At 49.5% G+C, this 27,369-nt stretch overlaps 2 protein-coding genes across 12 annotated transcripts; both read right to left on the bottom strand.

Moving 5' to 3' along the window:
• Nucleotides 1–267: 267 nt before the first annotated feature.
• Nucleotides 268–11,311, bottom strand: Slc11a1 (solute carrier family 11 (proton-coupled divalent metal ion transporters), member 1). Of its 3 annotated transcripts, none has more exons than XM_006495773.2 (15): nt 11,209–11,311; nt 10,474–10,607; nt 9,410–9,532; nt 9,049–9,168; nt 6,436–6,542; nt 6,058–6,128; nt 5,649–5,716; nt 5,328–5,483; nt 4,431–4,589; nt 2,798–2,887; nt 2,581–2,700; nt 2,152–2,301; nt 1,555–1,628; nt 1,031–1,184; nt 268–932 (listed from the first exon to the last, which is right to left on the bottom strand). In XM_006495773.2, exons 1-15 carry the CDS (start codon nt 11,294–11,296, stop codon nt 819–821), a joined length of 1,728 nt encoding a protein of 575 aa, XP_006495836.1. In that variant the 5' UTR covers nt 11,297–11,311; the 3' UTR covers nt 268–818. The 3 variants fall into 3 exon arrangements, with proteins under 3 accessions (XP_006495836.1, XP_006495837.1, NP_038640.2); XM_006495774.1 differs by lacking the exon at nt 11,209–11,311 and adding an exon at nt 11,004–11,166 and having other exon boundaries at nt 10,474–10,723; NM_013612.2 differs by lacking the exon at nt 11,209–11,311 and adding an exon at nt 11,004–11,122 and having other exon boundaries at nt 274–932.
• A 5,690-nt stretch (nt 11,312–17,001) lies between these two features.
• Nucleotides 17,002–24,212, bottom strand: Catip (ciliogenesis associated TTC17 interacting protein). Of its 9 annotated transcripts, none has more exons than XM_011238521.1 (10): nt 24,139–24,212; nt 23,803–23,958; nt 23,378–23,575; nt 23,018–23,073; nt 21,922–22,008; nt 21,609–21,731; nt 19,584–19,708; nt 18,462–18,538; nt 18,103–18,191; nt 17,002–17,932 (listed from the first exon to the last, which is right to left on the bottom strand). In XM_011238521.1, exons 1-10 carry the CDS (start codon nt 24,200–24,202, stop codon nt 17,252–17,254), a joined length of 1,656 nt encoding a protein of 551 aa, XP_011236823.1. In that variant the 5' UTR covers nt 24,203–24,212; the 3' UTR covers nt 17,002–17,251. The 9 variants fall into 9 exon arrangements, 8 of the variants coding, with proteins under 8 accessions (XP_011236823.1, XP_017176122.1, XP_017176121.1 ...); NR_166731.1 differs by having other exon boundaries at nt 17,004–17,932; nt 21,609–21,776; nt 23,666–23,958; nt 24,139–24,190; NM_001379457.1 differs by having other exon boundaries at nt 17,004–17,932; nt 21,609–21,776; nt 24,139–24,190.
• Between the last annotated feature and the right edge of the window lie 3,157 nt (nt 24,213–27,369).

The raw sequence follows: 27,369 nt of genomic DNA, 5'->3' as shown, positions 1-27,369 counted from the left end.
TCCTTCTTGAGACAGGCTCTCAGGTAGCCCAGGTTGGACTCGAACTCAGTTTATTTTATTATTGATTGATTAACTGGGTTTTTTAGAGACAGGGTTTCTCTGTGTAGCCCTGGCTGTTCTGGAACTCACTTTGTAGACCAGGCTGGCCTTGAACTCAGAAATCCACCTGCCTCTGCCTCCCAAGTGCTGGGATTAAAGGCGTGCACCATCACTGCCCAGCTTGGACTCACTTTTTAGGAGGATAACCTAGAACTCTTTAAGATTTTTTTTTTAAGATTTATTTATTTTATATATGTGAGGACACTGTTGTTGTCTTCAGACACACCAGAAGAGGGATCCCATTATGGATGGTTGTGAGCCACCATGTGGTTGCTGGGAATTGAACTCAGGACCTCTGGAAGAGCAGTCCGGTGCTCTTAACAGCTGAGCCGTCTCTCCAGAGACCCGACCTAGAACTCTTTAGGACTCCTCCCTTCATCTTCCACGAGCTGGAGTGAGACAATGGAGTTGTGGCAGTTCTGTTTGAGGTGTTCTGGGAACTGGAGTCACCTTCAGTTGAAAGCCACCACGTTGATGCTGGGAATTGAATCCCCATCTTCTGAAAGGGTGGTGGCTAGTGTTCTTCACACCTGAGCCATCTCTCGCCCCAGGCACTGTGTTTTTTAAGTCTCTTAGGTTGTGGTGATAAGAATGGTGTCATTATTCCGAGGTAAAGCACTTGTCCAAACTGGAAACCGGTAATCCAGAAAGCCAGTAGGGGACCTCCAATTGCTCTGCTGTGTCTGCCCTGTTGCCTCTTTGCTTGCTGGATGCCGCGGTCACCCGGAACCCTGCACGCCTCCCTGCTCCTCGTTAGGGAGCCCATATAAGAAGTGCTTGTGGGAGCTGTGGGTCAGGAAGGTGGCTCCGTGGGCGATGCAACAGGTCCAGGCCTGGGGAAGGACCATGAGTTGAGGAGAGGCCAGAGCGCCTCAGAAGCCCCCTGTGTCTCCCTCTCCTGCCCTCCCTGCCCCGTGGCTGACCCCAGTACCAGATAAGCAGTCAGGCCCAAGTAACCTATTGCGAACAGAGCCACAAGGCCAAAGTAGGCAGGGTGCGGGAGGCTGGGCAGGTAGCTGATCACAAAGTACAGGTTGATGGCGCAGACTAGCGCCATGATGCACGAAGTGATGGCTTTGCTCATCCTGGGGGAAAAATGGATGCTCAGGGCTGGCTGAAAACAGCCGGGCCTCCTGGATGGTCTCCCCACCTCAGGACACCCCTATCCTCAGGACTGCCTGAATGCTCTAGAGCAGATAGACCCAGTTAGCCACTTGGAGGCACTTCAGGCTCCATCACTGACTTGGCAAGGGGTGTGGTGAGGTTAAGCCCGGGGTTCTAGAAACTGCCCCACCAAACCCTGGTTCCCATACTTAGTAGCTGTGTGACACTAGGCAAGTTCTTTATGGTCTTGGGGCCTTGGTTTCATGGGAAGGTGGAGATAACAGTTGTTGCCTCTGAGTGGCTGAGAGTAGAGAAAGCTGGACCGTGGTGGTCGGGGAAGGGCGTACTCACCGGCCGTTGGCAAACTCCTGCATGACAGCTGGCATGCTGGTGAAAGTCAAAATGGGCAGTACAGCGAAGGGCAGCTGTGGGCAGGGTGGAGACTGAGGCTGAGAGACCCTGCCTTGGCACAGCAGGGTGTGGGAGTGGGGAGTTCTGCCTCTCCTCTGGCTGGGAGCCTTTGGGGACGTTCCCTAAGAGCCCTGAGCAGCCGGGCAGTGGTGGACTTTAATCCCAGCACTTGAGGCAGAGGCAGGTGGATTTCTGAGTTCAAGGCCAGCCTGGTCTACAGAGTGAGTTCCAGGACAGCCAGGGCTACACAGAGAAACTCTGTCTTGAACCCCCCCACCCCACCCCACCCAAAAGAGCCCTGAGCAGTATTCTGTGTCTCAAAAGTGTGCAGGGCTCTCAGACTGCTGTTATTTGAATGTCAGCTCAGCCTCCAGTCAACCAACCCAATGCACTGATTTTTCTATCTGTGGAATGGGGACAGTGGGGCCTCTTGTTTTTTAGTGTGGCTGTAGAATCCTGTGAGTGTTTAGGGCAAACCCCATAGGACTGTTGGAGGGTAGGGAGGGAGCTGCTATGTTCCTAGACCATGGGGCTCACCAGTAGACTCTGCAGAACATTGAGTAGATCGTTGAGGCCGGACAGGTCCTTCAGGTCTCGGAAGACAGCCACCAACACAGTGGGCAGGATGGCGCAAGAGCGCGTGAGAAGGACCCGAGCGAAGCGGGACCACCGCAGCTTAAGGAAACCCTGGGTGGGACCAAGCATCCTGGTGGGGCTACTTGGCCTCCGTTGTCTCAGACAACCCCTCCCCCATGCATTTGTTTGTCTTGGAAATGGGGGTTAGATCTGACTCCTGTTGGTGGGAGAAAGGACGAGTGGGAGAGGGAGGATTCCCATAACTGGTTTGCTGAATATGGAACGCCTTTGGGGGATTCTGATTGTCATCTTACCCTTCTGCAACTCAGAAAGACCCAGCGTCCAAGCCTCTAGCAGTGTGTCTGCTATCTTTGGGCCCTCGATACCCACCTCCATCACGAACTGTCCTGCATAGGTGCCGGTCATAGTAGAACTCTGCCCCGCTGCCAGGAGACCTACTGCCCAGATGTAGAGGGCCGCAGGGCCAAAGAGACAGCCTAGGATCACACCCTAAAAGGAGGAGGCGTGATCAGACAGAGGCCCCACCCAATAGACGCCTTACCCTCGGACAAGGCGTGGCCAAACATTGGGCTTGAGTGGTACTTACTCCTTGATAAATATCCACTGACACAGTGTTATTGTCCCTGGGGAAGATCTTAGCATAGTTCTGGAGGCTGCTGTTGGCACAGATGTTGAACTGCAGGCCGGGAGTCAGTACGAAGGACGTGGGAAAAACGCAAACTCACTTTTGGAAAATCAGGACCCCAGCTAGGCCCCAACCGGGGTTTGCTCAGGGTGGCGGTTGTCACACATGCCTTAAAGAATCCTAGCACTTGGGAGGCAGAGGTAGGCAGATCTCTGTAAATTCAAGGCTAGCCTGGTTTATAGAGCGAGTTCCAGGACAGCTCAGGCTATACAGAGAAACCCTGGTCTCAAAATAACAATACAGCAACAAAAAGAAAACCTATAGATCCTGCAGGTTATGTCTGCCTAGACACACTTTGCTAATAATGGTTTGGGTTTTGTTTTTCTTTTCTTCTCTTCTTTTGCTTACCGAGTGCTAGGATTTAAGTCATGAGCCACCATGCCCACCTTGGTTTTATTTCTCTTGCTGTGAATGTGTTGTTAGAATTTACAATTCTGCTCCAGGTGAGAACTGGGCTTCCAGGCTCTGGGATAGGTAGGCACATTGGCACCACATTCCACAGCCCCACTCCCACCCCCCACTCCCCTTCCTTCATCCAAGAGCCTGTAGTCACTTGAATTTGAAAATAGGCTTCCACCGAGTGGTGGTGTCGCACGCCTTTAAAGCTAGCACTTGGGAGGCTGAGGCAGGCAGATCTCTGTGAGTCTGAGGCCAGCCTGGGACAGCCAGGATTACCCACAAAGAAACCCTGTCTTGAAAAAGAAAGAAGAGAGAGAGAGAGAGAGAGAGAGAGAGAGAGAGAGAGAGAGAGAGAGAGAGAGAGAGAGAAAAGAAAGGAAGGAAGGAAGGAAGGAAGGAAGGGGAAGAGAGAGAGAAAGAAAGAAAGAAAGAGAGAGAGAGAGAGAGAGAGAGAGAGAAAGAAAGAGAAAGAAAGGAAGAAAGAAAGAAAGGAAGGAAAGAAGAGGAAGGGAGGGAGGGAAGGAAACCAGGCTTTAAAGTCCCTATAGAGTCCTCTCCCTCATGCGAGGTGGCAGAGTGACATCCAAGAATGGATGCAACCTCACACACTCAGGACATTTATTTAGCAAGGACTTCCAAGTGCAGTGGTTATTGACTCCCAGTCTCCACGTCCCCCCTGCCCCCACTCCCATCAGCTCCAGCCTCCGGAGGGAACAGAACAGTCAGGTCCCTCAGGGACCTTAGCCCTAGCCTGTCATTCTGCATCCCCACCTGGAGCTGCACTGCTCCACCTCTGAAGGTCCCTGAGCGCTCACTGGTGGGTGGGTTGACTTCCTGTCACTTCACATCTCCCCTGTGTTCGCTACATTCAAGAGCAAAGGTGGAGGGCTTGCTTGCTTTACCCTGGGGGCTCTTAGGTGAGGCCTGGTACCAACATCTCAAGCCAAGCAGTACTTCAAAGTGATTGACACCTGTCATCTGGGAGCTGAGATGATGGGGAAAGAAGAGCTCAGAGTCCAGCAGAGACTCCGGAGGGAGGATGTGGCCCCGTGACCTGGAATCCCTGGCCAAGCTGGTGGGCCTGTGGGGTGTGGGTATATGCAAATGAGCTGGTGATAGGGACAGTGAGACTCACCGCTTCCTCATTGGTTTGCTGGTAGAAGGCCTGACCAAAAACAGCCATGACGAAGAGGTTGATGATGAAGGACACCGATAGGGCGATGGTGGCCTCAATCAGGAAGTACATGTTGGCTTCTCGAACATCCACCCGGCGGGTTCTGTCTACTTCTCTAGACTAGTAAGGTCAGAGGTGAAGGGAAGGACCAAAGTCCCTCAGAGATACCCAATGTCCCCTACCCCCATTCTATACTTCTGTCTTCTCTGAGTCACCGTTCTGGGAAAGTCCCCTATGTGGTAGTCTGATTCAGGTCCTGGTCAGCTGCCGCCTGCCCACATCTTTGTCCTTGCTAGAGGTCTGGTCCATAGTGACCAATTATGTGAATGAAGGAAGATCTGACCTTTGAGGTCCCTCTGTAACTCAGCCTGATATCCCCTCCCCCTTCCTCCATCACGCTTCATCATCAAACGTGTCTGGTTCGGTTCCACCTCAGGCTCTTTGCACTTGCTGTTCTTCTCCCTGTCTGCCCTGCCATCCTGCAGTCTGTCCACCAGTCTTTTCCGTTTGTCCCTCTGTGAGTGCCTTTCACCAACCACAGTCCCCTCCTCTATTTACACTGCTCTTGTCTTTGTCCCCTACATGAGGGAGGGAGGATGCAGTTTCTAGGCCTTGACTGATGTTTGTTGATTTGCCTCAGACCTGTCAGCACAAACAGGCTGAACCGAGAGGGAGTCCGTTCTTCACAAGACCCTCAAAGAAGGCATCTGAGGCAGGAGTCCAGGCTCAGAAATGGGATCCTCCCTCCTCCCTCCCTCCCTCCCTCCCTCTCTCCCTCCCTCCCTCCCTCCCTCCCTCCCTCCCTCCCTCCCTCCCTCCCTCTCTCCCTCCCCTCCTCCCTCCCTCTGCTCTGCTCACCTTGACCAAGGCTGAGTGCAGGTAGATGTTATGGGGCATGATGATGGCACCGACGATGCCCACTGCCTGCAGCAGCTCGGGCTGCCCACAGCCCGGACAGGTGGGCAGCACCAGGCCCTTAAGGAGCGCTCCCTGGGAAGGGTGTGCTACCACATACTGTGGGGAGGAACTTGGTCAGCCCACTAGAACCTTCTTCCCCCACCCCATCCCCAAAGGCAGGTAAGGATGGAGGCTAAGGGCTGTTTCTCTAGACCCTTCGGCTACCCATGCAGAAGGGAAGGGAGTGATCCTGAGGGAAGGGGTATAACTCTGATATCCCACCTCATAGCCGAAGGTCAAAGCCATTATGGTAATGAGGAGACCGAAGAAAGCTTCCAGCTTGCGCAAACCTAGGGGTACAGGGAAGGAGGATTTAAAAAGAAGAAGAAGAAATTAAAAAAAAAAAAAGCAAATCCCTGTCATATAAACACTTGAGAGTGGCTGTTTTGAGCACTTTGTCCTGGGCACTGGGCTAAGGGCTTAGCATATATTTTCTCATTGAAATGTCACCACAGCCCTGTGACACCTGGATGTTCTGTCCCATGTTACAGAAAATGAAAACGGAAACAGGAGTAAGTTGCTCACACCATATAGCTGGATGGGGGGGGACCCACAGCCCTAGGAGAAGCCAAGGCTCCCCAAGGGCAGCCCTGCCTACTTTTATCCCCCAAGATGAGGGGCTTTCTCTCACCATAGTTATCCAAGAAGAGGAAGAAGAAGGTGTCCACAATGGTGATCAGTACACCGTCCCACAGCGGGATGCTGAAACCAAGTAGGGCAGATCAATCAGCCTGACCCAGATCTGGGGAGTCAGGAACCCAAATAGCTTGGCCAGCTTAGGATGAGGGGAGTGTGGGTTGTGTTGAACATCTATAGACACCCAGGAAGGGGACCAGGGGTGGTAGGGAGCCCTGGCCTTGTGCTCTGTGACCCACAAGTTCTAAAAAATAGATTCCCACGAGCCCTACTGGAAATGGGGTGATAACATAGATGGGGGTGGGGCTTGTCCTGGAGAGGAAACAGTGGCTCCCCGCAGCCTGGCACTGAGGTGGGCTCCCTAGCATGATACCGTCCAGCGGAGAGCAGATTGAAGGAGATAGCCGTCCCGATGACTTCCTGCATATCTGAGCCCACAATGGCCAGCTCAATGGTCAGCCAGAGGAGGATGCGGGGCACCTATGGCGAGATGTCACTTCCTTAGAAGAAGAAGCTGGCTGCTTGACATTCATTCCACTTTTCTTGCCTTTGCACGCTCTGCACTGTGCTGAGCAGCTGGAAGTCTGTGCACTTTCACATTTGCCAGCCAAGTTTATAGGACAGGATTGCCGGGCCCGTGAGGGCACACATGCCTTTAATCCCAGCACTCGGGAGGCAGAGGCACACAGATCTCTGGGAGTTCCAGGCCAGCTTGGTCTACAGAGTGAGTTCTAGGACAGCTAGAGTTACACAGGGAAACCCTGTCTTGTAAAACCAAAACCGAAAAAGAAAAGAGACACACTTAAAGGAGTGTGCTCTGGCAGTTCTGGGCCTCTCGAGGATTTGTGTGTTGGAACGTTGGTCCTCACGTTGATTCGTGGTGGAACCCTTTAGAGCAGACCTGGTGATGCTGGCCTGACAGCCCAGAAACTAAGACAAGAGGAGACAAGTTCAAGGACAGCCTGGGGCAGTGTGGTGAAACCCTGTCTCAAACAGAAAGTAAAGAGAAGGCGGAGGTGGGGGGTGGGGTGGGGTGGTGGAGGCAGAGGACAAAGTGTGGTAGCTTGCCTGGTGTGGACAAGGCCAACCCCACGCACCCCTCCCCCCTTGCCAAATAAAGCTAAACAAGCAGAAATTGGCCTTGAACCTGTAAAGAGATGTGAGCTAATTTGGGTTTTTTTGTTTGGTTGGTTTTTTTTTTTTTTTTTTTTTTTTGGTTTTATTTTGCAGTACTGGAGCTTCAAATCTCTTTAAGTAACCCTGACTGTTAGACCTCCCTCTGTAGACCAGGCTGACCTCCAACTCAGATCTGCCTGCCTCTGCCTCCTGAGTGCTGGGATTAAAGGAGTGTACCACTGCTGCCTGGTTATTTTATTTATTTTATTCAGGCAGAGTTTCATTGTGTACCCCTGACCAGCCTGGAACTCAGAGACACCCACATGCCTCTGCCTCCAGAGTACTGAGTTTAAAGGTATGCTGCGTCATCATGTCTGGAATGATCATTTAGTTTATTTATTTAGTTTTAAAGTTATTTATTTATTTATTGTACGTGACGACACTGTCACTGTCTTCAGATACACCCAAAGAGGGCATCAGATCCCCTTAAAAATGGTTGTAAGCCACCATGTGGTTGCTGGGAATTGAACTCAGGACCTACTGAACAACAGTCTGTGCTCTTAACCACTGAGCCATCTCTCCAGCCTGTTTGTTTATTTATTTAAAAAAAAAAAAGTTAAAGGGCCAGGCTTGGTAATAGTTTATTCCCAGCACTCAGTTTCAGGATGGGCTAAACAAAGAAACCCTGATTTGAAAAAATAAAAATATACTCAGATAGATAGATAGATTGATAGATGAGAGAGAGAGAGAGAGAGAGAGAGAGAGAGAGAGAGAGAGAGAGAGAGAGAGAGAGAGAGAAACTAAACCACTCAGCTTCATGGACTTTCAGCAACAGACACAGACTAACTCAGATAGATGTGGAGAGAAACCAGGCCTCTTGCTCCTAGGTGGTGTTTGGGGCAGTGACCCTAACTCCAGTCCCTCTCATGGTTAGTTAAGCGGTTGCTGCAGGCTTCTGAAGCAAATGTCTGCTTCGGGTTCCTGTGGTGCACAGGCAGGGCTTATCAGCTTTTGTGACACATTTTGCCCTGACCCCAGCCCTTCTGGCTCCTGAAAGGGTTAAATTGCATTCAATCCCTTTGAATGGGGCTGGAGATGGAGTGTAAAAGTAGATTGCTCATACAGCCTTCAGGCGCCCCTGAGTAGAATCTCCAACCATGTTAAAAACCAGTAAGTGAGGGCTGGTGAGATGCCTCAGAGGTTAAAAGCACTGACTGCTCTTCCAGAGGTCCTGAATTCAAATCCCAGCAACCACATGGTGGCTCACAACCCCCCGTAACGCCCTCTTCTGGTGTGTCTGAAGATAGCTGGTGCAGTCGGCTGACTGGAATAAGTGGGGTTGACTAGAGCAAGCAGAGTTCCTAAAGTTCAAATCCCAACAACCACATGAAGGCTCACAACCATCTGTACAACTACAGTATACTCATATACATTAAATAATAAATAAATAAATCTTTTTTTTAAAGATTTATTTATTTATTATATGTAAGTATACTGTAGCTGTCTTCAGACACTCCAGAAGAGGGAGTCAGATCTTGTTACAGATGGTTGTGAGCCACCATGTGGTTGCTGGGATTTGAACTCCGGACCTTCGGAAGAGCAGTCAGGTGCTCTTACCCACTGAGCCATCTCACCAGCCCTAAATAAATCTTTTTTTAAAATCTCTTTGAAATATACCATGGTGTGGTCTGGGTGGTCTTGAGGGAGCAGTGCTTAGCCCTAGGATATGGGGCTTTGTCCGTGTGCTATGAATTGAGCCTGGGAGCTCCTGCTGTATTTATTTTATTATGGAAGCTATCAACAACTGCTCAGGGTTTGAGAGCTGTGGGTTCTTTCTGTCCATGACCCCCTCTGCCGGTTCCCAGCTCACCTTGGGGTAGTAGAGATGGCAGACTTCACCCAAGTCCTTGCCTGTCACCACGCCCAGCCGGGCAGCCAGCCGCTGGCACAGCAAACCTAGCACAGTCGCCCAGAGCAGCACCCAGAGGAGCTGTGAGGAAACAGAGGAGATGCTCAGCCAGAGCAGCCTCTCTGATGGGGATTGGGCGGGAAGACTAACACCCTACAGCATCCTTTCTCCAGGGGTTTCTCCAAGGTCCTTTTCCTCCCCGATAGGAGCTTATCCTCAGAAAAACCACCCATGCAGCCGGCTCTGGAAAACTGGGGTCTCCCCTGTCCTAGCTAAGGCACGTGCTCCCCACAAAGCAAGCATGGCGGCCCAGACTCAGTACTTTGAACCCAGCCACAGCGCCAGCTTGAAGGTCGGACTCAATGTTTCCCGGGTCAAGGAAAGCGATGCTCATGAGGAAACCAGGCCCCGTGAACGCCCACAGCTTCCTCAGGCTGAATGTACCCTGGGGGTGCAAGCAGATCGGGTCATGTTAGCTCCTGGATGGATGCAGCTGGCCTTGACCATCCCCTCAGCTAAAAACTCAGCAGGTATCTTCTTCAGTCAGGCTGGCCAGCCCTGTCCTCCATCACCCACCCAATGCCACCGCTGCCCGTCCCCCGAGGGACCAGGGCCATTTGCTGAGTCACTATGGCTCTGCTTTCTGGGTTGGTCCTGTTCAGCAGCAGCCTCTGCAGCTGGCCAGCACATGACCTGTCTGCCTCTTTCAGGCTTCTCAGAGTCCCAAGAGGGGGACCTTGTTGTAATTAAACCTCCCTGTTACAGCTCTTCCCTCCCCAGACCCTTCTCATACTTCAGGCTCTTCTCTCTGGGGACCACTGAGGTCTCAGTCACTCAACTCTATTTCAGGGTTTGGCCCGACAGCCTAGGAATCTGCTTAGAGTGTGGCAATGGGGACCGAGAAGGGGCTCAGAGGCTAAGGCCACCAAACTTGGAACCCACGTAGTAGAAGTGAGCTGACTCTCACAAGTTGTCCTCTGACCTCCACGCGCATGCTCTATAATGGACACAGCTACACATGCACTCGCAAATACGGGCAAATAAACAGAAGTAACTAAATAAATAAATGTGATACATTATAAAAAGAAACATTGTGGCAAAGCTGGATGGCAGCATGCCAGAACCAGGCTGATGCTCGCCTTTATCCCTGCACAAGTCCCTAAGTGATCGCTTCTTTTAGCATCAACATAGTATCTAGGCTCTTTACCCCTGTGGAAAAGCTAAGGTCTTCTTGAGAACCATTTGATTTGTTTTTCCCAAATAAGTACAGAGCACCTCCTTTAATCACTGTCAAGGTCACAGATGGTGCCCCCCTCCCCAGCCTTTAAGGTCGTGGAGGATCCGGTAGGACCTGGGAAGCACTGAGGACATTCCTACCATCCCTACCTGGTCTGCGCTGGGAATGGGGATCTTCTCACTCAGGTAGGTCTCCCGGCAAGGCGCTGGCTGAGGTGCTGGGCCAGGCAGGCTGGAAATGGAGCCATAACTGGGCCTGCTCAGCCTCGGGGGGCTCTTGTCACCTGTCAGGGACCCCAGGATGCTAGGTGGGTGTGTGCTTCTTTCAAGAGCCTGGGATTCAAGCCACCTGCCTCCTCCCACGACCTCGACCTCCGCTCCCCGCAACTGGCAGGTCCACCTATGTGCCAAGCAGAGGTTTCCAAGAATCACTTCCCTCCCAGTGAGCACAGAACTTCTCCAATCCAAATCCCCTGAGTCAGGAGATTTGTGAGACAGGAGGCCCCTCGCTCAGCTGCTTGACCCCCATGCTCTGTCTCCTCCACCAGGTTTAATCCACAGAAGTGCCTGACTGAAGTGCCTCTGGCAGAGCTGAGCCCCCACAGAGACCCTAAATCTTCCTTGCCCCCTCAAGTCACCCCCACTGGAATCCCATTAGGTCCCTGGAGGCCACCACTCACTAATCATGAGGACGCAGGCGGCAGGATACTCTGTGTGTGGTCACCAGGCCTGGCAACTAGCTCCTCAATCTGTCCCCTTCTGTGGGTGCTGGTCCGAGTGAGTAAGAGTGGGAACCCACGCCCTTCCCATCCCCTCCAGACCTCATCTCCACATCACTGAGGGCATGCTCACAATTTCACACACTTGGCGTTTCGAAACACTCACCAAAGGCAGAAGTGACCAGTTGTGGCGGAAGGGGGTGGTAACCCACAGTTTTGACCTTCGTTCCTCTCCTGGATACCCTATGTTCCATAATAAGTCTGGCCCCATTCCAGACACTCCAGATTCTTTGCTTCCAAAATTACCTCCGATTTCTGGTCCTTCCTGCCATTTGGGTATTAATGTTTAATATCTCATGGCAGCTACACACGCACACACACACACACACACACACACACACACACACACACACACACACACACACATACACAGACCTGTCAGGTCTTTCATCTCAGTCTGGAGTTCAAGGGGCATTGTTGACCTAATGGGAAGATGGGAGGGAGGTGAAAATTCCTTCTGCCTGTGGACCTGTGAGGGTCTCACTCAGATAGCATGGGTGAATGTGGTGTGCATATCAAAGCACGAACTCCTGGGTATTTACCCCAGAGAAATTAAACATATGTCCAAACAAAAACCTCCACATGATGTTTACAGCAATGTTTTTTGCAATAATCAGAAGCTGGAATTATCTGAGCTGTCCATCAACAGGTAAGTGGATACATATGACGGACAGAGAAATCTTCAGGAAATCATAGTGAATGAGAAGTTCATCATCTGCCTGGGCTGCAGGCTGAGTTTAAGTCTAAACAACTTAGTGAAACCCTGCAAAGTAAAACCAGTCGTAAGGACGTCGTTTAGTGGGCGAATGATGTGTGCTCAGGTTTGTTTTGTTGTTGTTTTTTTTTAAGTCACTTTTAAAAGCTTATGTATTATTTCAAATTGGTAGCCAGAGTCTACGGCAGGAGAATTGTGTGTTCCGGGTGAGCCTTGCACATACCAGGCAAGTGCTCTACCATTGACCTGTAGTTTCAGCTCTTGATTTTTCAAGACAGGCTTTATGTAGCCCAGGCTGGCTCAGACTCTCAGTCCTCCTGACTCTGCACCTGAATGCAGAGATTATAGATACATGTCATACCTGCCGTGTGTGTGTGTGTGTGTGTGTGTGTGTGTGTGTGTGTGTGTGTGTGTGTGCTGTGTGCGTGCGCGTGCATGAGCACTGTGAGTCCTGGGGATGATGGGTGTGTGGGTCCATGTGCTCTATGCATGTGAGTGTGTGGTGCCTGTTTATATACGGTGCTAAGGATTAGACCTCTGTTCCTCATCCTTGCAAAGCAAATGCTCGGATGCACTGAGCCATCTCTCCAGCTTGTTGTTCCATTTAAACAAACTTATTTTTAAAGATTTATTTTATATATATGAGTACACTGTGCTGTAGCTGTCTTCAGACATACCAGAAGAAGCCATCAGATCTGGTTACAGATGGTTGTGAGCCACCATGTGGTTGCTGGGAATTGAACTCAGGACCTCTGGAAAAGCAGTCAGTGCTCTTAAGAAACGGCTGAGCTGTTTCTCCAGCCCTAAATAGTACTTTTGCAATGGCAACATTCTAGAAGCAAAGATCAGATTTGTGGTTACCCCAGGCTAGGGATAGGTCAGGTAGATAGGTGATGGATGTGGTTATAAATGTGACTTGGAGGAGCCCTGTGCTGTTGAGATGTGGTAAGTAAGGATGTGGTAAGTAAGGAAACCACATGGGAACCGACTGAACAGGACTTAATATACCCATGTGTCCGTGCACCCTTCCACAGATAGTGCATCTGTGAGGAAGTGAGGACATTACATAATGATCCATGACGTTGGATCAATGTGAGTATTCCAACTATAGTAAAAGTAGAAATGCAAACAGACATTGGAAGACCCGTTCCTAGCAATTATTCACATTAGCCAAGGCATGGAAACCAGCCACATATCTGTCAACACATGGATAAATACAATATAGTATAGACATGCCACGGAATGTCACTTGGGATTAAAACATCATGGAATTCTGATGCATGAGGTAATATAGAAACCCCTTATAAACATCGTGCTGGATTGGGTATGGTAGCCCATGCCTGCCTGCAGTCCTGGCACTTGGGAAGGTGAGACAGGAGGTTTGCCATACGTTCAGGGTCACCTGGTCTACAAAGTGAAATTAAGACCAAATGGGACTTCATTTGTGGCTGCCATCAGTTCTTTGGAGCTCAAGTGTTACACGTATAACATGTAATGATGCGTACAGTGGCTTTCAGGTTTGCCCACCATTATGGTTTGAATGGTGTAACCCCACAACATTTATGCACCAAAGTGATGAATCATATTAAGAGGTGGAACCCTTGGGGGTGCTTTGAGGTCACAAGGCTTCCTACTCTCACAGGTGAGATTTGAGGGGCTGGCTGGGGATGGAGCTCACTTGGTAGTGTCTGCCTAGTGGGTTCCATCACCAGCATAAACAGGGTATGTAGCTCACACCGGAAGCTAAGAGATACCGGCAAGGTGGCTAGCCTATGCTTCCTGAGTCCCCGTCTGAACCTCTTCTTCCTGCAAAAAACAAAAAACAAAAACAACAAACAAATAAACCAACAAACAAAAACCCAAGCAAGCAAACAAGTGTGCAGAACTGGGCTGGAGAAATGGGTGGGCAGTTACAGCAGGCACAGCTTTGGCAGAGGAGCTGATTCAGTTCCCAATATCCATGTCAGGCCACTCCAGCTGCAGGGGATTTGACATCCTCTTCTGGGTGCTCGGCAGTGCCCACACTTGTGCGTGCATATGTACACACACACACACACACACACACACACACACACGAGAGAAGCTTTCTGTCCGTTCACCTCCATGCTGACCTTGAACTGAAGATTCTCCTTCCTTAGCCTCCCAAATATTGGCATCTCAGTGTGAGCCGCCACACTCGGCTTCGGGTATTTTCTTTTTACACTTTTTTTTTTTTTTTTTTTTTTAGATTGAATGCTTTTCCTGCATGGATGTCTGTGCACCACACCTACGCACGCCTGGTGCCTGAGTAAGTGGCAAGTGGGTGCAGGGAATCAGACTGGGTCCCTCAGGAGAACAGTACTCCTAACCACTGAGCCAACTCTTCAGCCCTGGAGGATTGTCTTCTAAAAGTCATGGCTGCCTCACTCGGTCAGCAAGACCCTTTCATCAGTGTACGCCTTTAATCCCAGCACATGGGAGGCAGAGGCAGGTGGATTTCTGAGTTCGAGGCCAGCCTGGTCTACAGAGTAACTTCCAGGACAGCCAGGGTTACACAGAGAAACCCTATCTCAAAAAAACAAAACAAAACACACACAAAAAAAACCCCACCAACAACAAAAACCCAAAAAACCAAAACCAAAAGCAACAAAACAAATCAAAACCCTAATTTCCTTGAATTTCATATTCCTTATCTTAGAAACATATAATAAAACTATGTAATAAAGTTTTAAAAACAAACAACTCCCCCCACCCCCAAAAGTGGGGGTGGCTAAAGGACAACCAAGAGAATGGAGTTTGTGCCTCCCTTGTATGTGTTTAGTATGCATGAAGCTCTGGGTTAAATCCCTACCAGCATACTGTACCAGCATACAGAGACATGAAGATAGAGGGCTGTAATGATATGACAAGTGTGTTCTAAACACACTGGTCGTTTGGTGATGGTGGTATCCACCTGTGATCTCAACACTTGCGAGGCTGAAGCTAGCATAGAATTCATGATGAGACTGTCCAGAGAGCAAAGAAAGATCAATAACAAAGCCAAGGGCACTGATGGATGAGCAAAGTCAGTCTTGGGGTGTGTGAGAACACGGAAGGCGATGTGTCCAGGGGCCTACAGCCTAGGGTACGCTCCAGTCCACCTTTTACCTCGTTGAGGCAGGGCCTGTTTCTACTGCTGCAGATGTGTACTCTAGGCTAGAGAGTCCAAAAGTTTCAAAGTGCTTCTCCGGTCTCTCTGTCTCCAGTCTTGCCATAGAGGTGCTAGGATCACAGCTTCATGCCACTGCATCCTGCTTCTGTCGTTTGTTTTTGAGATAGGAATTCACTGTGCAACCCTGACTGCTCTGGAATTCACCATGTAGCTAGCCATGAAGCTGGCCTTGAACTCAGAGATCCACCCACCTCTGCCTTTGAGTGCCGGGATTTCAGGCCCAGGCCACCATGCTGGGTCACATCCAGATTTTTATGTGGGTTCCACTGGTGGAACTGGGGTCCTCAGGTTTGCACAGCTAACACTTTTACACATGAGCCATTCCCCCAACCCCCCGCCCCCCCAGCCCCAGAAAGCCAACACATGAAATAGTGTTTCAAAATACAATGGACCTAGGGCGACTTCAGCTTCACTATATATAATGTATATAAATTATAATATATAATTAAGTATCCAATTACCAACTAACAAGCATATATTACTGGTATGATTTCATTTTGAGAATACATTGGAATTATAAAGATCTATTTCAAGAAAATGCTTGGCAGGGACTGGGTGAAGCCTCTGGGAGAGTGTGTGAGGCCCTGGGACAGAGAAACTAAGATAATTTTGTTGTGGTGGTTTTATTTCATTTTTCTTGGTTGTGAATGTCTTTTGATTTTGGGGGTCTTTGGTTGGTTGGTTTGGTTTGGTTGTGTGTGTGTGTGTGTGTGTGTGTGTGTGTGTGTGTGTGTGTGGTGTGTGTTTGCCGAGACAAGATCTCTCTGTGTAGCTCTGGTTGTCCTTGAACTTGCTCTATAGACCAGCCTGGCCTCTGCGTCCTGAGAGTTGGGATTAAGGCTTGTGCCACCACCACCCAGCTTGTGAATGTTTTGTTCTGTTTTTAAGGAGGGGGGACATGACATAAAACACTTTGCAAGGCTCAAGTGGCAGCCCTGTCTGAAGCCTTCTGAAGTGATTTCTGGAAGACAGACAGACTACCCTCCCTTACATTCCTCAGCTCTGTAGCCAAGACTGGAACTCTCCACTACACCTTGGAGTTCCTCCGGAGTCTCTCATTTCAAAGCAGCAGGGCTGATGGCCAGAGATGTTAATGGAGGTGTGGTGCCTGCACCCTAACTACCAACCCCCAACAGGTTCTAAAGCCAGCGTCAGGCAGACAAGCCACCGTCCAGAACTGCTGGTGAGTGAGGAAGCTGGAGGCAGTGATGGGTTCCTGCTTCTCTTTCCTTCTTACTGGGTGGCTGGGGGGCCCTTGCACAGTCTGGGGAGTCGTGTGTGTGTGTGTGTGTGTGTGTGTATGTGTGTGTGTATTGATGGGGCAAGGAGAACCTGAAGCACAAAGAAGCTGAGTGAGGGCTAGGGATGTCCTGTGTCCCTCCTTATACACCGCCTGCACTTTCTATGCATTCGTTTCTAGGTGGTAGTAGTAATTATGTTTAGATCCATGGCACCACTGCAGGCTTCTCATGTCCAACTCCAGGTTCAAATCCTGCTCTCCCACCTGCAGGATTTTATGTAGCCCAGGCAGGACCCAAGCTCACGGAGGGGAACCAAAGATGACCCGGAACTCACCTGTTTCCTAAGTGTTGGGATTATGGGTGGCGTGGGCCTAGTGGTTCCCTCCTCTCCTCCTCCTCCTCCTCTTCTTCTTTTTTTTTTAAAGATTTATTATTATACATAAATTTACTGTAGCTGACTTCAGACACACCAGAAGAGTGTGTCAGATCTCATTATGGGTGGTTGTGAGCCACCATGTGGTTGCTGGGATTTGAACTTAGGACCTTTGGAAGGGCAGTCAGTGCCCTTACCCGCTGAGCCATCTCACCAGCCCTCTCCTCCTCTTCTTTTCCCTTCTTTTTCTTAATTTTTAATTTGATCTTTGAGAGAGGGCTTTGTTGTGTAGCCTTGGCTGGCCTTGAACTCACAGTAGTTCCCCTGGCTCAGTCAGGACCCTGAGGGCTGAGATTATAGATGTTGAGCCAACACACCTGGCCACAGGCCTTAATTTTATTTTCTCTGAAATGGCCATAACTATGAAAATAGACTCTAGGAAGAAAACATGAAACTTGCTGGGTAAACGAAAATAAAGCTTCCCTTTTTTGACAAGAAGAGCTGGCCAAATGCAGTCCCTTCTGACAGAGTAGAACTGGGAAAGGACCCTGCTTATCTCCCACTGAAGCCGCAGCCCCAGCCAGGCCCAGTCTCCGGATTCTAGCCGCCCACCTAGTCTTTTTCGAGAGTCTAACCCTGGTTGTTGTTGTCATTGTCGACATCAACGTTGTCACTGTTGACAACATCGTTGTCATCATTGTCGACACTGAGGTTGTCGACTTTGGCTCGGACTTTGTCGACATCATCGTCATCATTGTCGTCAACATCATCTTCGTCATCGTTGTCGTCGTCATCATCGTCATCGTCGTTGTCATCATCGTAATTGTCAATATCGTCATTGTCGTCAACATTGGCAATGTCGTCATCATCGTAGTTGTTGACATCATCGTAACTGTCAACTTCTTCATCGTAGTTGTAATAGTAATTCTCATAGTAGGTGTAGTCCTCGATGTCTTCATCCTCGTCCATGTACAAGTAGTCATCACCCTCTTCTATCTCCTCTTCTTCTTCCTCCCCCTCTATCTCCCCCGCTATTTCCTCCTCCTCTTCCTCCTCTTCCTCTTTCTCCTCCTCCTCCTTCGCCTCCTCTTCTTCCTCATTCTCCAGAGTGCGGAAAGGGCTGGGCTGGTGTGAGGATCGCAGGGCTGGGATAGGCGAGCGCAGCGCTGCAAAGGGCCTGAAGTGCTCGGCAGCGAAAGTGACCACGTCCTCTGGCCGGCGGAGCAGCAGGAACAGCAGGAAGTCGGAGACTAGGGCTTGGGCCTCGGGGTGATGCCGCAGATAACTCGCGTGGCTGAGGCGCAGCTGCTCCTAGCGGGGGCATAGGGCGGTCCATCACCAGAGCTGAGCACAGCTCCGATTGGCCAGGAGCGCCTGGGACACCTCCTACTCCCCCAATTATCTCCCTGATTCGCGCATTTCGGCACTCCTGGTCCACAGTAGGACAGCAGATGGACCCCCAGGCCACAGCCACTTCTCACCTTCCGGTCCAGGAATTTCGAGTAAAGCTCCAAGTCTTCCCCCCACACCAGGGGCTTCTTATCAAACGTGGGCGGAGACTCGATCACATCTGAGTAGAGAGAGCAAGGGAATTGCTTACCCCTCCCTTGGCAAACGGGAAGATCCCAGGAACCTTCAAGTACTGGCAGAGTTGCTGAGAGGGACTAGCGTCAGAGGTCCACCCTAACCCTTTGAGTCAGGGCCTGGAAACCTGCCGCCTCTCTACCTGATTCAAGAATCCTGTCCCACCCCTAGGACGCTGGTTCCTTTCCAAACCGAACCAGAGGACATGCTTCACCCATCTTCCCTTCACTGCCCCATCCTGCCCTGGGCCACTTACCCTCCTCTCTTATGAGGGGCATCTTGGTGATGATACAACATCCTGGAGAGCCCACCTGGACTCTCTTAGCCAGGTGCCTGCAGGGCAATACAGAAATTGGGGAAGAGTCTTTCTATAGGACAGGGCAGCGGTAGTGGCTCCCACTTCTGACCCCAGTGTAATGAAAGCCTTCTGGGAAATGACTAAGGTCAATTGACCAGCATGATGGTGGGGTTTCAGTCAGAAAGGATTAGCATCCTCAGAACAGGAAGAGAATGCAGAGAAAGCAGTCTACAGAGCCGTCTCCCCCCTGGGGCACTGAAAACAACCAGAGAGCTCATCAGAAACCAACCCTGCTGGCCATTGTTTAAAACATCCAGTGATCTTTTTTCCTTCAACATTAATTTTTTCCTGTGTGCATGCATGTACACACACACACCATTCACACACATGCTTGTGTGGAGGTCAGAGGACAACTTGTAGGAGTTGGTTCTCTCTTTATGCTAAGTGGGTTCCAGGAATTGAACTCAGGGCATCCAATTTGGCAGCAAACTCCCTCCCCACCTCTCCAGCTGAGCCATCCTTTAACTTGTGTGCACCCTTTTGAGGGAATATCTTACTACTATAGATGGCCCTCAGACCTGGAGCCATCCTCCTGTGTCAGCTTCCTAAATGCTGGGAAGACAGGTGTGAACCTCCCTCCCCATCCCCAGGTTGCTGACTCATCTTGTGGTATTTTGTCATGGCAGCTGAGGTAAGACACTACAGTGTCCCCTTGAGCACTGCTTTCTCTCTTTATCTTTGTAGTTCTTGGGGCCTGTCCCAGATAACAGCAAGCATCATGCCTTGCCCAAAACACATCTGTAATCCCAGCACCTAGGGTACTAAGGCAGGAGGGCTGTGAATTTGAGGCCAACCTGAGCTCTCTTCTTCTTCTTCTTCTTCTTTTTTTTTTTTTTAAGCAAATGAGATGGGGAAAGCAAAGGAGCACCCGGGTCTCACTGAGAGCTTTTCCTGGCAGCATCCTGGGGATAAGAGTGACTCCCGTGCCCTATGCCACCCCATGAACATCTTTTCTTCACATTCAGAGCTCCCAGCCACCACATGACATGGTCACGTTGGACCTTCCCACAAGTGGCTCACCCATCAGGGAGCAAGTAGTACTGGCAGGAGAAGGGGATGCCCTCTTCAGAGTGTATGGTTTGCTCCACGATGAACATTTTAGCCTGCTGGTTGCCCACTTGGATTGTCTGGAAACCCAGGGATTTCTACAGCAACCAAAGTGGAGAGCACAGTGAGGCGATGTCCCCCTTTGTGTCCCCTTCTCCTAGAGGTGAAGGTGTTTCCTTCTCCTCGGGTCTTCATCCCAGCTCACCACTGGGAACTGAAGCTTAGCTATTCAGTTCCTTATATGACACAAAGTTTGAATTCTCAGGATATGTTTCAGACTCTAATAGTCAGCTCCCGCCACCCTCTTCTCAAGCCATCTCAATGGAGGAGCACTGCTAGTTGCACATTTTGTTACAGGGAGGACCAGTATGGGGATGGAGGTGCTATACAATGAGAGACCTTGTCTCTAAAACCAGGTGGACAGTGCTTTAGAAAAAAAACCTGAGGCCGACCTCCGTCCTCTACCTGCACAAACCTGTATGCACATTTGCAAGAGTGCCTAGTGTGGTGGTGCACACATGTAATTGCATTTGGGGAGTTAAGGCATGAGGGTTGAGAGCCTAAAGCCCAGGAGCTGGTGGTACATATCTTTAATCTCGGCACTCGGGAGGCAGAGGCAACCAGTTCTCTGTGAGTTCGAGGCCAGCCTGGTCTACAGATTGAGTTCCAGGATGGACAGGGCTACACAGTGAAACTCTGTCAGAGAAGTGGGGTAAGACCAGTTTGGGCCACAACAAACTGGTATATGTGTTCGTAGGTGCACATGTGTGTGGGTGTTTAGCATGCATGTATGTGGGTTCTTCAGAAACTATTTTGTTTTATTTGAAATTTTTATCTTTATGTGTATGAATGTTTTACCTACATACACGTATATATGTGTATACATACACTTGATCTTAGCCAAAAGGCCGAGAAGCGCTATATATGTGTATACATATATATGTGTGTAGATGTAGATGTAGATGTGATGTAGATGGAGATGTAGATGTGATGTAGATGTAGATGTGATGTAGATGTAGATGTGATGTAGATGTAGATGTGATGTAGATGTAGATGTGATGTAGATGTAGATGTGATGTAGATGTGATGTAGATGTGATGTAGATGTAGATGTGATGTAGATGTGATGTAGATGTAGATGTGATGTAGATGTAGATGTGATGTAGATGTAGATGTGATGGTAGATGTGATGTAGATGTAGATGTGATGTAGATGTAGATGTGATGTAAATGTAGATGTGATATAGATGTAGATGTGATATAGATGTAGATGTGATGTAGATGTAGATGTGATGTAGATGTAGATGTGATGTAGATGTAGATGTGATGGTAGATGTGATGTAGATGTAGATGTAGATGTAGATGTAGATGTGATGTAGATGTAGATGTGATGTAGATGTAGATGTATACCTCTTGGGACTTGGGTTACAGAAGGTTGTAAGCTGCCATGTGGGTGCTGTGAGCTGATCTTGTGTCTTCTGCAAAACCAGTAAGTGCTCGCAACCACTGAGACATCTCTCTGCCCTCACCTTGGTTTTGAGACAGGCTCTCTCTCTCACTGGGCCCTGAGGCAGCCTGATGCACTCAGGCTGTCTTTACTGCTGCAGTTCTGGGATTATATGTGTGCAGCATTTACATGGGCTTGGGGATCAAAGTCAGAGCCTCATCATGCCCCACTGAACGTCTCTCCAGCCTTAGAAGGCAGGTGTTTAGAAAGCAGGCTTCCATGAGTCTTTTCTGTGTAGTGACCTTTATGTACAGAAGGTTGCTTCCCACCTTTTCGTTCCCACTTATCCCGGGTGCTCTGTTCTCACTCTTCTTCCTACCACGTTTGTCTAACTGCTGTTGCTCCAGTGTACTTCATTTTGCCCTCAGGACCTAGACCCAACCCACCTTGCTTACCACCCTCCCACATCACATCTGTGTTTCCCACCTCAGTGGCCTTCATGACCCTTCTAGTTCTCCCCAGGTTGATTCCTTTGCCCAGAGACAGTACTCACGTAGGTGCAATGGCAGAGCTTGCCCTCCGAGTCTAAGGCTAGGAAGCGAGCCCCACTGGGCACCGACTGCTGCCAGGCCATCACTCTCAGCAGCACCACATTGGCTGCACTGGAGACAAAGCCCTTGAATGTTTTATAGGGGAAAACAGAGACTCCGGTCTTCGTTTCCTGTTTGGGGCAGATCTTGGAGCTCAGAAGAGGCAGGAGGTGTTGGAGCAGGGTGTTGGTTATGTAAGCACCTGACCTCGCACAGCTCGTCCCTGCTGTGGTTCTGAGGATGTGGGAGGGGTTCCCACTTGGCTTTCACTCTTACCTCACCCTCCTTGACACTTCTGGTCACAACAAACTGGCCATCCTGCTTCAGGACGCTCATCTTCCTCTCCATGGGAAGGACAGGGAACTGAAGAGCAGAGCACACAGGAGAGACAATCACGTGCTCGCCCTTGAGAGGCTACCTCCCATCCTATCTTCGACGCTGTTTGTCTGTGGTTTGTTTTTCTGAGAGAAAAAAAAATAGTTCAGAATGGCCTGGAACTCCCTATGTAGCTCAGGATAGCCTTGTACTTGCAACAATTCTCCTGCCTCAGCCTCCTAAGCACTGGGATTATAGGCAAATGCAGTCAATCTTAGTTTTTTATAAACAAAATAAGACAAAAGTCCCTGTCTTGATAAATAAAAAAGATAAAATAAGACAGGCAGGCAGGCGGGCAAGCAGACAAAAAGATGAACAAAAAGCCTCATAGCCTGGTGTGGTGGTCCTCATAGCCTGGTGTGGTGGTCCAGCACTTGGGAGGGGGGTCAGGGGTTCCAAATCACCCTCAGCTACACACCATGTCTGAGGCCAGTCTAGTTATGAGACTGCCTCAAAATAGGAAGGAAGGGGAGGAGAGGGAGGAAAGGAGATCTTCCATTTATGGTGGAAGTCAGAAATAGGCCCATAGTATGTAATAGGAAAGATGAACAGCTGTAAACCTCAGAACGGAACACAGGCTGGAAGCTGGGAACAGATTCTCTGAGAAGGCTGTTAGGCCCAAGTCATCTCCCATGTTTAGACAGGGCATGGCCCCACAGAGGAAGTTTCTGAAGGGACTGGGTGAAGAGGATAGAGCCAGATTTGGAGGCTAAATAGTGACAGGCTCTGGGAAAGGTCAGGTCACGTGGCTCTGGGAAGTGGACCAGGCTTTCAGGCCGGAGGAGGCCAGTGGGCTGGGCTCGGTTTGTGCATCCAGACAACATCAGCAGCAGTAATGGAGGTGACTGGTTATCAAACCAACCGTGTGTGGTGCAGGTTCGGGCTGGTGGGATATGGGAGTGTGATATTCTCCAGAGGTCCCTCCCACCCTCGTAAAGCCCATGTTCTGGCTTACCCTGGAGCAGGGGCAAGGCTGGGGGAGGCTGGGAGTAAATACCTTGATGAACTCCTGACTGTGCTGTTCCATCAGCTCCAGATTGTTGTTTAGGTAGCCTGGGGTACAGGGAGGCACTGATGTCATAGGATGGACGCTAGGGAACGGGCTGGCCCAGGCTGGGGCAACGTGGCCATGGGAAAATGACAGGGTGGTCAACACTGTTCTTGTCCTGGGTATGTGACTGGGAATGACCTCCCCTCCTCCTCCCTCTCCTCTCCCCCTTCCTCTTCTTCCCCTCCCCCAGGCTTTACCCTCTCCCAGGTAAGTCAAGGGGCAGGTCCCAATTAAGGACCTATGGATTGGAATGGGGGTGGGGCGTGGAGAGAAGATGTGAGGGACAGGCAGCAGTCAGGGCTGTACCTAGGAGGGAGCTCCCACACAGCGATTTGTCTAGGAAGCCGCGGCTAGAGGCGTGGACCAGTAGACAGTGGGTCAGGATCCCTATGTCGTCCTTGTACTTCCCCCTCTGCACCTCAATGGTCAGTTCTCCCTGAGGTTCCCCTGTGTCTGAGAGGATGGCCAGAGTCTCCGGGAAGAACAGGAGCATATCCTCCAGCCCTGGGTGGTGCAGAGAAGCTGTCTCTCCAGGCCCAGCCTCTAGACCCCACACCACCCACTCACCCCTTGTCACGTCTCCCATCTCCTAACCAGCCCCGTCACTCCTCCTTGTCATCACTCGGTGCCAGCTGGTAAAGCTCTCCCCGACAGGCTTGTCCCTCCATGTTCATTAGCAAACAGGTCTTTTCTGAATCTCAAGAGGATCGGGTGGAGAGAGAGACTTGTACCTCTCCTCCCCACGCCTGCCCCACCATCTGGCTCACAGAAGGAGTTGAGAAAGCTGATGGCTTCAGCATTGGCTTCTGGGAATGGCTGCTGCTGCTGCCGCTGCTGCTGCTGTTGCTGCAGCTGGCCTAAGTGATGCTGGTCCTTGGCTTTGGAAACTACAAGAGGAAGAAAAAGCTAATAAGTCAGACTCTAGAGAAAAGGGTAGAGTAGGTAGGGATACCTGGTTCTGATCCCCATCCCCAAAAGTTAAATTTGCGAAGACCACACTTTGGTGGGTTTGCAAGGGACAAATACCCCTTCTCCCTCCACCCACAGACCAGAAGTCCATTCCTCACCAGTGGGGGAAACTTTGGAAGACATTTTATTGAGGCTAGTCAGTCTGTGACTAGTAGTCTCCATGGCAACCAGAAAGCTAGGTACTGCCTCTTAAAGGGCAATCAACCCACTTTACTGAACCTAGATTTGTCAAGCTTTGGGGCTCAGCCCAAGCTTAAGAGGTTGTCCAGCAGAGGGAGCCTTTGACATTCTTAAGAGGCTGAGGGAAAGCAGGTCTTTACAACTTCCTTGGGAATTCATGGACGAAGGGGGCTAGAGAGGTGGCTCAGCGGTTGAAAGCAGTGGCTGCTTTTCCAGAGGGCCTGGGTTTGAATCCCAGCACTCACAAGATGGCTCACAACTGTCTCTAGTTCTGTAGGATCCAACACCCACTTCTGGACTCCATGGATACCAGAGACATACATGGCACACACACAAACATCCAACAAAACACCCAAATATATAAAATATAATAATAATAATAATAATAATAATAATAATAATAATAATAATAATAATAATAATAATACAAAGAAGTAGTAGACTAAACCAGAAGTAGTGACTTGTGCCCATAAACCGGGCACTCATGACTCCTGGGCCGGACCTAGGCTCACACACAGAATCCACTTCAAGGTTGGACAACTGTCTTTGTGTGCTACAGTCCCAATAAAAACAGTCTCCTATCTCCTGAGCCTCAGGTTCCCATTCATTGCCTTTACGATGGTGGGAAAGCCTTCGCACTCAGTAGAAACTGTTTCTAATTCCCAGGTTCACCAAGGCTGTTCATCTTCTTTTCTGCAAGCTGCAACTTTCAGAGGGGCCTCTGTGACTCACCTATGAGCTTGGATGCCTCCTCATCTTACTGGGACTGTCATCATTGAGGCATGTAGGCATAATGATGGTCACGCTGAGAGGGACAGCAAAGTCTTTTCTCTTTTGTCTTTTTTGTTTTCCTTTTTGGTTTTTCTTTTTTCTTTTTGATTTTTTCAAGACAGGGTTTCTCTGTGTAGCCCTGGCTGTCCTGGAACTCACTCTGTAGACCAGGCTGGCCTCGAACTCAGAAATCCTCCTGCCTCTGCCTCCCAAGTGCTGGGAACTTTCTTTGTTTTTAAAGATTTATTATTATATCTAAGTACACTGTAGCTGTCTTCAAATGCACCAGAAGAGGGCGTCAGATTTCATTATGGATGGTTGTGAGCCACCATGTGGTTGCTGGGATTTGAACTCAGGTCCTTCGGAAGAGCAGTCAGTGCTCTTAACCACTGAGCCATCTCTCCAGCCCCTTGTTTTGTTGTTTTGAGACAGGGTCTTATATATCCCAGGCTGACTTCAAACTTAATGAAGCAGAGAATGACCTTAAATTTCTGACCTTCCTGTCTCTTTCTCCTGAGTCCTACAATTACAGGCAGGCGTGTGCCACCATTCCCAGGTTATGAGGCACTGGGGGAATCGAGCCTAGGGCTTACTATGTGGCTCAGGCTGTCCTAGAGATAGTTATTCTGCCCCTGCCTTCCGAGTTTTGGGATCACAGGTGTGCACTACCATGCTTGGCTGATGTAGGCTATGACCTCATATGGAGGTAATATGTGGGTTTTATGGAGAAGAAAACTAAGGCAAAGAGAGGCTAACTGGCTTCACTCGTCACACAGCTAATCCTTCACAGCCAAGACTTGACCAGAGGCAGTCAGACTGAGTCTGCATTCAGGCAGCAGCTGGATAGGATGGTGCTGGGTTGTGATTCTAGCACTTGGGAGGGCTGGGCAGGAAAATCAGAAGCCCAGGTCATCCTCAGCTACGTATTGAGTTTGAGGCCAGTGGGTTGCAATGCGACTCTGTCTCAAAAACTGAAAATAAAACCAGGAAGTGGTGATGTACACCTTTAATCTCAACACTCAGAGGCAGAGGCAGGGGATCTCTTTGAGTTTGAAGCCAGTCTGATCTACAGAGTGAGTTGCAGCATAGCCAGGGCTACACAGAGAGACCCTGTCTTAGAAAGAATTAAGCAGCAAGGAAGTAATAGGTGGTAGAGGAATGGGTGGGAGAGGAGTGGGTGGTAGGCGATGCCGTGAATGGAAACTTCTGGTTAACAGCACCTGAAGTGATTAAATACAGACTTGGAGGAGTGGCTACAGGACTCATACATTTGATTTGTACTCATGCTGTGGACACTTGATCGCCATCTGGGCATGTTGGAGTTGATGTTATGTCTAATACACACAGTTCAATATGATAGCCAGGACCTCAGAAAATTTCTTGACATGAGCTAGCCTTAGACACTGAAGGGTTATTCCAACTCATACTCATCCCAGTTAGGATAAAGCTCCTCCATATTACATTTTAGAATCCATTACATTTGTTGCATTTATTTGTGGAGGGGGAGGGGTGCACCACACTGCACGTATCTGGAGCTCAAGGACTTCTGGGAGTTAGTTCTCTCTGTGTGAGTCCTGGGGTGTCAGGCTTGGTGGCAGGTGCCCCTATCAAATGAGCCATTTTGCTGGTCGTTTTGTTTTCTTCAGACAAGGTTTCTCTATGTGGTCCTGATAGACACTAGCCATTTATGTTTTTATTTTTATTTTTTCTTTGTTTTTTGAGACAGGGTTTCTCTCTATAGCCCTGGTTGTCCTGGAACTCACTCTGTAGACCAGGCTGGCCTTGAACTCAGAAATCTGCCTGCCTCTGCCTCCTGAGTGCTGGGATTAAAGGCATGCACCACCACTGCCCGGCTGACACTAGCCATTTTTAAAATTACATTTTTAGCTAGGCATGGTAGTATATATCTTTAGGCCCAGTATTCAAGAGGCCAACCTGGTCATCACAGGGACTTCCAGGACTAGCCAGGGCTATAGTTTGAGATTATTCCTAAAAAAAAAAAAAAAAAAAAAAAAAAAATTAATTAAAAAAAAAAATAAAAAGGCAAACCCTATTGCTTTCATAATATAAATGTATATAATGTTAGAAAAAAAATCTTCCTTCTTAGTCTATTGAGTGCTGGGATTATAGGCATGTACCAAGACACTTCTTTTTAAAGACAGGGCATCATGTGTCTCAGGTTGAACCAAAGTGCTTTCTGTAGTTGTGAATCCTGTGGAATACCTGATCCTCCTGACTCTGTGTCCTGAATACCGGGACTAGAGGTGTAGACCACCATGCTTGGCTCACGAGACATTGGGGATTCATGAATGTAAGGCTTCCCTTCCAGCCCCTAAATTGATTTGGTTATCAGAATAAAGTTAAAGGGACAAGGAGCT

Source organism: Mus musculus, chromosome 1 (genome assembly GCF_000001635.26).
Source record: "Mus musculus strain C57BL/6J chromosome 1, GRCm38.p6 C57BL/6J".
In the NCBI taxonomy this organism is placed as follows: domain Eukaryota; kingdom Metazoa; phylum Chordata; class Mammalia; order Rodentia; family Muridae; genus Mus; species Mus musculus.
The sequence above is the reverse complement of the archived record's forward strand: the minus strand, read 5'-3'. Positions and strand labels throughout refer to the sequence as shown.